Genomic DNA, 14278 nt, shown 5'->3' on the forward strand with positions numbered 1-14278 from the left:
TATTTCGGTTTGCATGTTATTTTCTTTATTCCCCTGTTACAACACACCCCCCTTATAAAGGGATGAGACAGCCTAAGGAAAGCAAAGTTAGCATAAAACATCCACAACTACAGTATTTCATTCTTAAGGCTGCTTTGTCCACACAACTAAGTCTCTGGAGAAGGCAAGACTATTCAAAAGCTTTTGAAGTTTACTGCCCAAATGAAGAACTAAATATATTAGGTTTCGAAGTCTTAAACCTCTGATTCAAGTTTTATAGCTTGACTTGTGCGTTGAATTGCTTTTACATGACCATTCACAAAAAAAAAAAAAAAAACACACAAAACAAATCCTACATCTTCAAGAAGATTAGAAAAAACAGAGTAGTTTATCCCACAACAGAACATTTTCATTGGCTATTTAGGAAACAGTGGCTGTAAACCAAAGATTTCGCATTTTAAATGTCATCTAAGTACTCTAGTGCTCCCCAATGACAATTCCACTGCACCAGTTCTCCCACATAAGGAAAGCTGTTTGTCAGTATTTCCCATACAGAGATCTCCCAAGACAGATCACAGCGGTTTCATGGAAGAAAAACCGTTCACATTCAGTTTATGGAAGAAAAGCATTAAAACCAAAAAGCAGAGCATAGCACAGAAAACTTAAGTCTTGCCTAAGAAAAAGGATGCAAAATGGAGCAAATAAACTACTCTCCTGATCTCCACTTACTTACTACTGTAGCCTGAAGTATCTGAATTTTCAAGCACTTGCATTTTACACAAAAATTTTCAAGTTCCCTACAGAAAGTGCATTCTAAACATGTTTGGCCAGAGCCCTTAAAAAATAAAAACCACCCACCCTAAACCACTGAAGCAAAATTTTCAAATAAACAGTTCTTTGAAGAAAATTATTTATAATTTCAGCCACAAGGAGGGTTTTTCACAAGGAAGGTTTCCCATGTGTTTATAGATTACAAAGGAAAAACAACCATAAACATGTTAATATATGCTTACCTTGGATACTTCTTCTTTTCCACTGTTTTCCTTAATGAATACTTTTTCGAGTTCGGGGCTTATTCCTTCTACATTACACGGCACACGTGAAACAGTTGATTTTGGCACTGAAATGTTTGACAACGGCATAGGGACTGATCTGGAAATACAAGCCTAGAAAGTAGAGAACAACATGATTTGAAGTTGGAAAACAGAATAAAGACAGGAGTCTGAGATCAGTACTAAAAAACCTGAAAAGTAAGAAAATATGTATTAATTTTGCCAAGTAAAGATCATCTTCTAGATGGCAAACTTAAATAAAAATAAATGCTTGCATAAATCAAAAGCCACTAAAATCACCTCTACTTAACTCAAAGTTTTCTATAATAAAGCATTCTACTACTTCACTTATCAGTAAGTAGGCAGGTATATGTACTTTCCAGATGTATAGATTACAGTACACCCAGTGGGGCAGGGGGAGTACACAGGGCGCTGATGCTGATGGTTTAACTGGGATCCAAAAGGCATTTCCCAACATTCCTACAGCTTAACCACTCAACTGAAATATTCACTTAATGCACTTTTATTCTCTTTTAGTTGGCTTCAGTGAACAAAAAAGAAGGCATCCATTCTGAACCTTTACTTTCATTAGTACATAGCTTTTTCAGAACTTTGTATCAAAGGTCTTAAAAGAAATAATTTGGAGTTTAAGCATGGAAATAAATACAGGTATGGTTTTCAGAAAAAGCTGTTGGGGTGAAGCTCTGTTACCAACAGGAACCATTCACAAGAGTGCACACACACCTTGCACAGTCAAGCTCAGAAGCTTTACCTTGGCAGCAGCTACAAAGCACAGATGCACCTACCATGCCAGCCATGAGCAATGTTTTCTTCTTGTTCACAGAATCACAGGATGCTTAAGACAAAATGTTCTTGACAAACGAACCTTGCACAACATGCAACTCCAAAGGCGCATGTCAGTTGTGTTGAGGTGTTCTCTGACTCTGACACACTACCTGCAGGACGGCTTCCCACAATGGTGAGAAGAACTGAGAACTTCACCGGCCTCATCAGAGAACGCCTTCTCAAGTAATCAAAATGTTGCACAAGCCACGACAAAGTGAGCCCCAAGTACTAAAGAACGTTCCTTCAAAGCATGTCCTAGGTGCATTATAGTCTGTGCCAAAGACAGGTTTTACTGTGACTATCAAGAGTGGCACAGGTACCTGCAACAGCTTCCTCTAAGATGGAAAGCAAAACCCTTTTCTGTACTAGGTGTAGTGGGATCCTTTATTATAGAGGCCTAAGAGTTTCAGGAAGAATATCAATTTCTGATACGTCTTCATCACAAGATTAGGTTTTAACCAAACAGAAGGACTGTAAAGGATCAGCCATCACGGTCAACCTGTTCTTTCTAAAACACTAGCTATTTTAAAAAGCAGTCAGGAAATACGATGACAGAACCAACATTTCAGGAGTTCAAGTAGTGGCCTGTTGCTAACATGAGGACCAAGTTAAGGATCCACTGTAGGGTTACATTTAATCAGGACTCCAATGTCTGCACTGTCAAATGCTACGAGATTAACTGTTTTCTGCAAGTGGCTTCAGGCTCACAAAGTCATTGACTGAACCTTGCCTGAGCTTTAAAACTCATCCTTGGCTTTCAATTTGACTGGTAGTCTGCAGTGGCTAGAACAGACACTGTATTGGGCATCCTCGATTGTATCCTGCTGAGAATCTGTTTCATGGCCAAGTAATTTGGTCAGGTAATTAATCCAAAGCTATTCTTGATATACATCAGCATTTTTATAATAGGAGAAATACCGATATACTCTGAGCACAGGGAAATTTTTCTAAGCTGGTAAAACATGAAAACGACCTAAAGCAAAAAACTGTCTTAGTCAGGCTAGCGTTAAAATGATCAGTTATATTAAAATTTGCCTAAACTCACATATCACTTTGAAAAGTAGGTTACGTGACAAGACAACAGAAAAGAGAAGGCATCAGACTGGGAGCCTGAGCTTAACCTCTTAGAGCAGAGAATATCAAATCCATAGACTGATGGCTGGAGAGAAGCCCTGTCATCACAAAGCCCATCGGTACAGAACATGAGCTTAGTCATCAACATAATATGGATCTAAGATTCTGCATCCTAAAGATGTCTGACTGAGGTTTTACAGTAAGTCACGGTGTCTAGAACAAGCAAAGGCTCGTGATGATAGCAATTTTTTCCATTTAGTATGATGGAAACTCTCAAAATATGCTGTAACAACTGCAGTGTAACGCAGCACTGCAACCACAAACTCTCATGCTAGAAGACAGGATCCTATATTGACAATGATTCTGACTACCATAACCACCAACAGGTATGACCCAGACAAAACCATGAAGAAAAAGACTTTTATCCTGCAGTGTAACAGATCCCCTAGTCACCAGGGATGGCGTACTGTGAAAAGAAACATCTTTGATTTCAGCTAAAATCAAATTCAAGGTGAATTACAACTTTCTTCTTAGAAAGTAAATACCACAATATTGTTTTTCTTGACATCACGTGGAAATTGCCTCTCTGGCAAACTGACCAATAAGTGCAGTATCGGGAAGGTTCCTAAGATGGGACAAGGGAGTGATAGTTTCCCTCGAATCTTTGGTGATCCAGTTTTGCTGTCTTTTACTGATGAATACACGGTAAGGTGAACTACAGGTCTGTTTGTAACAAGCCAGTTAGTGTTCTGCTTGCTGCTCAAAGACTGATCAATTGTTGGGCTGCCAATCCAGACTGTTTACACCCTTGGTACTTTTTTTTTTTTACCAGCTCAGATGAAATTGGGTTGTGAAACTGATAAGCAAATACCTTTCAGGCAAGCAGGGACTTTTGATAAGTGTACCACAAAAATTAGTCTTGGAAGGAAGTATGTATTCCTGGAAACAGCATCTTATCTAGCCATGCTCAGAATTTTTACAGCATCTTAATATATTTTAGTTGCTATCCTGCTGCAATTCTTTTTTTCATTATATAACAACTATGAGATAAATTTCAGTGAAGATGCAATGGTATCAGGTTATTAAGCATTTCAGTGTACCACGTAAGAAAACAAACAGAAGAAGTACAGGAATAAACAGAAGGCTATTCACCCCACCCTGATAAGGTAGGAGGCTGTTGATGCAAGCAACTATCTACTTACCTGAGTCTGACTGATTGCTATGTGGTTGCCATGGAGAGGTGACTGACGTTCTTTCTCTTTACTGTGACGACTACTCTGCTTACTGCGCTGAAGCTGCTGCCTCAGTTTGGCAATCTGCTGGAAAGAAGTTCAGGTGAAGTGATAATGAGTTACTGAATGGATACCTGCCCAAATCTTCCCGTATAAAGTGAATCACAGACATTCTAAGTCCTCTTTGGAGGATTTTACAAGCATATGGGATTGTCTTCCCTTGAAGCACGAGCATTAAAGCTTCTTCCTGCTTATGAGATACTTTCTCCAAAATATCTGCCCTAATTGCCAACCTGAATATAACAGCAGGCTTAGTTTAGAGTACTAAACTTTCCAATTTACAAACAAGCACCATAATAACTAATGCGAACAGAAGTAGTCATATGACAATATGCAGCAGTTTCTGGCCTGTAACTGGTTTAAACTGGGGACTATAAAGCCTACAGTTTAATTCATTTGACCTTAAGCCAAACCAAAGTTTTCCAGTGATAATTCCGCATAAAAGCAAAGAGCCTTCACAAACAACTGGCAATCAATATGCATTACTCATCTTGGAGAACTTATTTAATACATTTAATAGCATTTCCCTGCAGGCTAAATTATCTGAGATTCCTTCAGGCAGATGGAATTATCTTTTCTGCGGTCTGCTGCAAAGATGTCTAATCAAAAGTTACATATTTTAAAGGTCAAATGCAACTAAAGCCATTATCCATTTGACCTGCTCCTTAACAGAAACTAAAGAATTTCATCTGGGAATTCCTCCACTTATTTATTCCTCCTGGATAATTCCTACATAAAAGAGAGTATTTATCTCAATAAGCATTGTCGGAGAAGTTTAGACTATGTGCAAATTCACTCAACATGTACAGATACTGCCCTAAGATCGGGTAATTTTTTCCTCTGTGCGGAAGTCCCACTTTCCTGCACACTCAGCACACACAGCACTGCCCCATTTCATTTTTAACTCAGCTAGCAGATACAATTTTTAAAAACCCAAAGGGTAAGTAAGGAGAACTGAATGCACATGAAATTAATATTTCAAAGAACTTCATCAGCTGGAACATAACCTTTCTTTCTGAATGACAGCTTACAAGTACATGCACTCTGAGGTTAACTCCAAGTAGTCAAATATATCACTAGTGCTCTTGCAAAGCAACTCTGTGGTAGAGAATCACTTCACATCACTCTTCACAGTGCCAGAGATGACAGTGCTTGGTGAAGAGGTTTGGATGGAGCTTTGCTGTCGAGTTTTCTTTGTGATTTTTCTGGTACCACTCACAAAAGAAGGATCTACTTTAAGGTTTTATATCAAGTCTTGCCACAGCTTGTTACCCATATTCAGAGAACCGCTACTCAGAAATAGCTGAATACTTTGATCTTTCAACAACAGACAAACAGTTCAGATTTCCAAAACGGTCTGTGTGTATAGTACATCAAGACAGAGCCTGAATACAACTGAGCTTCTAACACAGACAAGTTAGATTTATAGAACCAGGAGACTAATCTCTTGATGAAAGGTGTAACTCAGGCATCACGCTGGAAGAAACTTTGAAGGATTCTGAAGAGATACTTCATCCCTACAAAAACCAAACAAACAGAACACTCACAAAACAAAGCAAGAAAATTATCCAGAATTTCCCTATTCTCCCTGTAGCAATAGTGGCAATTAGGAAACCTAGCTACACAGAAGGATGAATAAGCAAGCAGGTAAGTATACAAAAATTTATGTCTTGCATTAGAATGTGGGAGAACAGGGATAAATCTTCATCTTCCCCTTTAAAAACTTAAGAACAGAAGAGAAAAACAATGTCTACAAGAATAATCAAAAAGCAGGGAGAGTGTTGTATATAAATCTTCCATTTCTGCTGCCTGTCAATGCTGCGCATTTCCTCCCAGTTCAAAAGTTAAATACCCTAATTTTTTTTTTTAAATGAAATCTAGATTTCTGAGCTTTCCTTGGGAGCATGCTATTAAAAAAAGATATATACAATTCCACCTCAGAGATCAGGCTGACTGATTTCTGTCACAAACAGCTTGCAAATCTTCGAGAATATAGCGTCTCAGTGTAAAATTTAGACAGTGAAAACATTAAATGGGAGAGTGCTGATAGGCTGGTATGTCTCCATAGGCCAACCAAAACCTGGAAGCTCTGATATCCTGAAAGGAATCACGGAGCCCTAGAATCTGAAGTTCTCTGTCACCTCACACGTATGTATGTGCAATTTGGCAGCCAGTAGGTTCTTGACAGTTACAGAAGGAAAAGGCTTCTTGGGTGGAAAAAGAAAGATTAAAACTTTATGAAAAATCTGACCTTGTATCTGGAGCTGACAGGATCACTAAACATGCAGTGCAGTGAAGAAATACAATAGATAAGTCTTCTCATAATTTGTCTTTAGCCCTGAATTTGAAGTACCATAGCTTTCCATGATGTGGTAGATACCATCACACACACAAAAAATAAAGTAACAATGGACACATAAACAGGAATCTGCCATTTCTTATTCATCCTCCAGACATGGGAGAGAGAGAGTTTCCAGCACAGACAACCCAGCTTCAGAGCAGCCACACTAAGCAGGCAGTGGCACCTAGTCCATGGACAGAAGAATCCTCAAAACCAAATGATGCTCCATCTTTCCACCAATGGGAGTCCAGTGAGTCTACCATATACTAAAGCTGATCTTGAAATCCCAATAGTTTTTTTTTTTTTTCTTCTACAAGACTATCTTTTTATTGCCAATTATTTTCCATCTCAAACTCAAAGCCACAACTACTTCGAAGAACAGGGAGCTGCGCTAGCTTCCTGGAAGTTTACCTTCACCTTCTTCCTAAGCAGCAGAGAAGCACAATCAGAGCACCAAACATAACCAAAATGAGCTGCAGACAGGTATGAGGTACACTACTCCCAGGAAAGCAGATATAACTTGTGAAGTGAGGAAGGAGTATGAAACATATGCCTTCATGGCACCTGTTTTACCAAGTACATCAAAGAAGCAGCAGATCCTGTCTCTTAGGCGCTTAACTGATGCAAGTAATATCAGCTAGGGAGTTTGCTCTGCAAAGAAAATGGGGCCAAGTGGCTGGTATCAGGAAAACATGTACTTGAAGATCCAACCATTACAATGGTGTAAATACACTCTGACATTGGACCCTTCTGGGCAGCAATAGAGATATTTCGGTTTGGAATGTAAGGCAGGAAAAGAATAGTGTGCTATGCAGCAGGAAAAAACAAAAATGCAGTAAAAAAACATTCAGTTTTACTGGGGCAGCTAAAAAACAGAAAGGGTTTAGGACATCATTTTCCTCATGTGCCCAGAAACAGATCACATCTCACCATTCCTGTCCAAGTGCTCATTAATATTTACCAGCTAACAGGTTGCATTTCTACAATTCAGGCTGCACAACATAGTAACTTCTATTGCTGAACAAGTCACAAACTCCTTATTAATGAGAGTGAGCTCTAACTCATTCATGAACCATTTGCTAACAAACAAGTTAATCAGTAGGTCAAAGAGTAGAACAAGCATTAGAAATTCACCCTAAACCTTTGAACACAATCTTTCTATTGGTATACGAAAGTGCACCTAAAAAGTGCAAGCTCTCATATTTGATTCTCTTTTATTCCAAAGTCCTTTTCAAGTCTCTGTTAGAGCAAAAGGGACCTTGCAACAGGAGTTTGCTGGTGTCAGTGTAACCGACGCAGCATACAGAAGTGCTTAAGGGAAGAGAAAAATCAGTTGTCTGAAACACTTACATCTTTAAAAACCCACATGAACTGAAAACTACATGTTTCAAATTTTGGGTTCTTCCAGCTCTGGATAAATTCCAGTTCCAGTTCATGGTAAACTATAACTAAAATTGTCCCTGTTCAACTTCAACAGAATTTCAAAGTAACTATTCCAGTTGAAAGGGGAAAAAACACCAGTGGTTCAAACCACTACTTGGTTTGTGTCCAGTACAAAGACTCTGATAGCAATCTTTATTTTAATAGATACGCGTCTAGATGGGAGATAATGTTAAAGCACCCTGGCATTATCTTACAAGTTATATTCAAGACTTCATAAAAACAAGCAGTAGAACCCTTCAGAATAAAAAAAGAAGTTGTGAAGGTGGTAAAAAAAAAAAAAAGGTACACTTTATCATTACAAAGTTCATATTGGGAGCTGAGGAGTTTTGAATTTTTTTAACAGATCCACTACAAGAAAGCAAGCATTGCCTATTTCACTCCTAGACAGATTCAGTCCTGACACCCAACTATTTCAGTTCAAGGACAAAATAATTTTCAACTACCCAAAGTTTTTTTATGCAGTAATACAAAATTCATTTGCTTCCTTGGGATCTTAAGTCTCTACATTCATTTTTAGTTTTTTTTTTAAATGCAAGTCTTTTAAAAAGAGTTCCCAGTTGTGTTAAATAAATGCATTTAATTGTAATAGTATTCAAACTAAGCGAGGAAAAAACATTTTTTTTAAACTTAAAAGCACATTGAATCTTCTATCAAAACCAATTAAAACTATGCACACAAGTATTTGGCTGGTTTACAGTATCAACATAACAAAAAATACATGCTAGAAATCATTCCATTGTTGGAGCAAGAAAACATGAATCCAAACTGCTAAGACAAGCCAAGGAAACTGTAAACAGCTACCTACTTGTTTACTGTCAAATGATATGGGAAACAACTGAAAATGCTGAGCAGAACTACTGTTACCTGTGTTACTCATAACAAATGCGGTTGCCCAGGAGAGGTGATTCTTTTATTTCCATTACTTAAGCTCTTGCTTTCAGTTGCCTACACCTTTGTCAAATTTTCTCTGAAGTCCACCATGGAATATTGATCTCTCCTATCCCCTTCTCATCAGAGATTTCCGCACAGGTATTAGAGTTGTTTTACAAACGGGATTAAAATGAAAGGGGGATGGAAATAATTTCCCCATTTTATGCGCTAATACACATTATTGTAGCTTTTTACCTGGGAAACTGTTGTTCAAAGCTTTGGAAGAAAAAGCCAAACGTTTGTCTGAGGATCCTTTGTGGTGGGAACATGCCCCTCTATTCCTTTGGAAAAGTCTTTGCATTTGGCAAAGTTTTAGCAAAAATTTCAGTCTGGACGTGTTCAAGGAAGATGTTTGGAACTGGTAGCAGCATTTGCTAGCAATTCTGTCTCTAGTGGGCTTTACAGTTTGAATAGAATTGCCCCAGAGAGTTTCTCCTTCCTGAAACTGCCAGTTACTGTGGCACAAAGAAACTGAGTGGAGATATTCTTGGTATTGAACCAACTCAACTCCCACCACACAGGCATTAAGTAGCCAGAGAGAGAAGCTGCAACCAGGACTTACAGGTGAGGGAAAAAAAAGGGGATAAAATAGAAGCCAAACAATGGAGAGACAGAACAGACAAGGAGATGGAAGGTAAGAGCTCAAGTAAAGGAAGACAGATGAGAATTGGCTGGATAAAGCATGCAGAACAACATGGGAACTATGAACCAAGGGAAAACAGGCTTGAGAAGCTGAAGAAAGGAAAACAGAGGAAGGGGAAGAACTATGAGTTGGAGAAGACAAGGACAGATTTTGGGATGAACAACCATTGTAAAATTTGTATCGAAATAATTCCCTTCCACACACCCCATTTTTCCATTACTGTGTTCTATCAGAAAGGAACCGTGAAATCCATTGGCCACACATTTCTTGTATTTCTTTTGTGGTTTAGTCCATAACGAGGATGGCAGCCTAGCACAATGGATCACTGTTATCAAATGGCAGAAACTCGCTTACATGCTGAAGGTTTTGCTATCACTGACAGTCACAGCCCTGCGGTGAAGAAAAGCTGCTTGTTGCAGAACTTGATCGGGAACTGCCAGAAGATGAAGGATGGTCTCTCAGAAAGAGCAAGCAAGCATTATCCTGGAAATATAGATGCTATTCCTTCCCCTGCTACAATTCCTTTGTGCTGGTAGGTAATGTTTAGGCCGAAACTTTTAAGACAAAATTCCTGCACTGATTTCCGGGAATTTAATCTGTGATTCTGAGTGCTTGCTCACAGCTGCAGACGAAAGCACCCAGACAGCTGAAGACCTATGTACTAATAAATCAGCTTTGATGGCTTTCATAACAGGTACTCAACGAGACGGGGAATAGACAACTCTCTGGATTGACCTTCTCTTTGGCCCAGGTCCTCAGCTTTAAACATAAGGCTACTGCCACCACTGGAATACAAGATTATTCTGTATTTGCCACATCTGATTTTAAAATTCAGGTTACATTACTGCTTTTGACAACTATTCCTCCTATCAATGACAGTCTGGAAGAAGAGTATAGGTTGCCAGTAACATCATCTCCTTGGACAACCTACACAGTTCTTCTTGTTTTTTGAATGTCCTATTAAACACGGAAAGAGGAGAGGGGATGCAAAAAGCTCAAAGCATCAGGGGAAAGTCCCATACCATGAGAATATGCTGCAAGATTCATTTATTAAAAAGAAAGGTGTAGGTCTTGAAGAGAAGTTGCACCCTTCCTGACAGGGGCATGAGGCTGACTGCAGGCCAGTTATTAGGCAGCAGACAGAGCTAGAGTTACATGAACTCTGAACAGAATAGAGTTTACTGGGACAAAAATTGAAATATCGTCATTTTGGCTGAAATGGAGACCATTTTACTGTATCTATTTTCTCATGATGCAAATACACTTCACTTGTGGTGAGTTCCTTCTAGTTGCAATTGTAGTCTGCAGCAGAATACATATGATTAAAAGAGCTTTGCATGTAATCACACCATTACTCTATCAACATTTACCCTCCTTTTTAATTTCTGGAAGTGATGTTTTCTCTATCTCCACCCTTAAACTTGAATGAAATTTCCAAACAAGAATATGCTAACGTAGCAACTTAAACTTTGCCTCTTTTAGGAGAGCAGCAGTTAAGAACAGAAAGGTAGCTAAGGTAACTCTGAGTAAAAAATTAGTAAGCAACAAGCAGGTTCCTCAGTACACATGCTGGCCACTTGGTCACAGCCAACACTGTAGTAGGAAGCAAGGAAATCCAACAGGCATAAAATAACAACCAGTCTTGAAACAACTCTTAGGTTTAAGTAGAACTTGTTTCAAAAGCAACAGAGGGGAGGGAAAGGGTGTAGTTTCCTGAACTTCAGATAGGGATTAAAAAATGTCTTGGGCATAATCAAAACTTAAAAGTCTCCACTGTGCAAAGCTTCTCACCTCTTTTAGTTGATCAGCACTTCCCCATGATGCTGAGCGCTGATGTGATCTCTTTTCTGCTCCTTCTTCAGCCCAACAGCTAGGCGTCTAGAGGGGAAAAAAATAAAAAGAAAATATACTGTACTGAATTCTCCAGGTAAGAAAAACTTTCGGCACAAATAATTGATTTACTCTTTCTGCAGTGTAAGAGTTCAGGCGTTATACATGAGGAATAAATTTCAGAATCTGATATGTAGCAGTAATAGTCTCAATACATAAAAACAATTTAGAAAATGAAGGCTCTGCAAATGTGCATTTACAAAGGCTGAGGACAATGCAAATCACTAAAGAAGGAAACAGAGGCCTGACAACCACAAAAAAAACCCTTACCTGGCTACTCTCATGTGCACTTTGGCATCCATTTCTAGTTTTCACTCAGTCGACAGTTTAGAAAACAATGAGATTAAAAAAAATATACAGACTCAGACCAAAAGCCAGGATTCACTTCTCCCACTTGTCTTGCTTAATTACTGGGCCATATAATCAACTCCTTCTTGGTAACTCTGACCTGATACAGAGTTTGATACACCTCTTATTACTTTTGGCACCAACCTACACGAGCATAACAGTGGAGAGTGGGCCTTTTCTAGCCTTGTCTGCAAGCTCAAAAGTTCAGGGACTGTCCTTGGATGTAGGAGCTATAAAGTTAAATGCCAAAGACTGAGAGGGGTCTGGAGGCCAGATCTCCCAATTCCTCTGTTTATTCACCAAAAAACTATTACAAAAATTGAGGGTATCCACCAGCATTTCTGAATAAGGGTCACCAGCTGTCAGAGGAGAAATAAGAACATCTAAAGTCCAAGGAAAGTTCAAGGTATGAACCGTATAAATCTCAAGGCTACAAACACCTATATAAATTAATGAAAAGAAATAACAAAGGGGTTTCTTTCAGCAATTCCTACTAGTATTAGCTCAATCTTTCACAATAAGGCATCAAGAAATAAACCAATACCACTGAAAGCGATGAGAATTTAGCAGTGAGGTTTTTCAAGGAAGGGACCAATGCTGATACTTCTCCAAGAAAACAGGACCCCAGCCCAGCAGGACAGGTAGGATCTGGGATCCACCTCCCTGCAGAACTTCCTTCTCATGCATGGAAACCCTGCTCCTCCACAGCTTTCCTAACTCTTGCTTCCTCTCTAGGGTCTAGAAACTTCCGTAACACGCACACACATGGCAGACACTGTTATGTTCTGGGAGGAGGCCGAGCATCACCTTGGAGAACACCACAAAACCACTATCTACAGCTCCTTACCCTTGCTGCCCTGCAAAGGGAGGTGGGAGCCCCTTGTGTGGCCAGGCCACTCAAGCCAAGCACACCAGGCCAGGCCTGGAACCATGAGGCACTGACATGCAGCTTCAGACCACAGGCTATACCTTCATAACTATAGTATTGTATGGCCTACAGCCCAGCACCTAATTCCTAAGTGTCAATATTTAATGCGCTAAGCCATTTTGTGTCTTCTGCCAGCCCTGCACTTCCCATGGTTCTGGTGAGGCTTTTTCTCCATTATTTTTACACCACCAGGAACACTTCCACCAAAGACCCAGCAAGCTGTGTGGGCAATTAGAAAGCAAAACAGAAAACATCAGTAACAAGGTTTTTGCTGCATGTTCCTAGGAAAGAAAAAACAAGTCTTTATAAAAGTTAAGAGTTCTGTGTATTTATTATATGACTCTCTTTGTGTAGGCTCTGGGGAATACGCCGGAAGATAATGTGGTTAGGAAATAAAATCAGTAAAAAGAGTAAAGAGTTAACACAGCTATTTAAAACTATGAGGAAAACATGGGAGTCTCTCAGCCAGGCAACCCATGACTCTCGTCACCCAAAGCAGAGCCCCTGCCACACACATGCTACCTGTGTGTGCATCATCTCTGTCTGCATTTTACCAGAGCCACAATCGAAATAATTACTTGTTCTTGCAGATCGGGTACTTACCACCTCCCTGAAATTTGTGTGAAAGACACTGTATTGCTTTTAATACTTTTTTTTTTTTTTTTTAATGCTGAGGTGGTTTACAGATTTCTAAAGAACTGGAGAAAATGAGGGAAATTTGCTCCTTTTTCAAAATCATAGGCTTTCATCCTCTATCTCAATTTATTTTCCAATTAAAATTGTTCTTCTGTTATTTTACTATGTTTTAGGTACAGCTGGAACCATACTCTCATACAAAACCAGAAAAACATCAATGCAAAGGGAATTATTTGAAAATTTATCTTCCAAAGAGGGTATTCTGAATACAACACTGCTCCATAGCTTGGGAGACAATTCCAGGATGAAGGTATAATAGAAACAGGCAGCTCAGGTACTTAAATATTTACCTGTAGTGCAGGAGGGTGTACCACAGATCACTACAAGCTTATAGGCTTTCAACTACAGCTTAATAAACAGAACAGAAAAGACATCAAGCACCTAAAAAGCCTAAGTGAGTTTCTCAATAAAGTACACTGTTAAAAAACGTAGAAAGCAAGAGCTTGCTTGTATTTTTAATAAGCATAGATACTGATCCAGACAGTAAGAACAAAGCCAAACAACTTAATCAACACTGTTGACTGTTAGTAGAGAGAGGTGGGAATCCCTATATTGCAGTTGACTTAATCAGAAAAAAAAAATATAAAACATCCATTCACCTAATACTGAATTTTGTCCTTTCTCAAATATGCTTTGACACTCTCTTCCATTCAAATACCACCTCCCTTGAGACAAAGATTACTCTAGTAAATTGAGTCAAGGCACAGACTTTAAAAATATACATACAAGTATCAGTATACAGGGGCCAGACTGTGTCCCTCAATTTTATTTGCAGTTATTAGACTACAAATACTATATGATGTTCCTAGCACAGTA

The 14278-nt window shown here is 39.0% G+C and overlaps 1 protein-coding gene across 4 annotated transcripts in view; it reads right to left on the reverse strand.

Moving 5' to 3' along the window:
- GLCCI1 (glucocorticoid induced 1) overlaps positions 1-14278 on the reverse strand; it is a 56759-nt gene that overhangs the window by 15820 nt on the left and 26661 nt on the right. For 2 of the 4 annotated variants that reach the window (XM_065830629.2, XM_065830632.2), the window contains exons 3-5: positions 11392-11478; positions 4154-4267; positions 993-1145 (exon numbers count right to left, since the gene is read on the reverse strand). In XM_065830629.2, the coding sequence (XP_065686701.1) occupies positions 993-1145; positions 4154-4267; positions 11392-11478 (354 nt within the window). Of the gene's footprint in view, positions 1-992; positions 1146-4153; positions 4271-11391; positions 11479-14278 lie in introns of all 4 variants that reach the window. The other 2 variants (XM_065830628.2, XM_065830631.2) reach the window with 1 other exon arrangement.

The sequence above is a fragment of the Patagioenas fasciata genome, chromosome 2 (genome assembly GCF_037038585.1).
Source record: "Patagioenas fasciata isolate bPatFas1 chromosome 2, bPatFas1.hap1, whole genome shotgun sequence".
Classification (NCBI taxonomy): Eukaryota; Metazoa; Chordata; class Aves; order Columbiformes; family Columbidae; genus Patagioenas; species Patagioenas fasciata.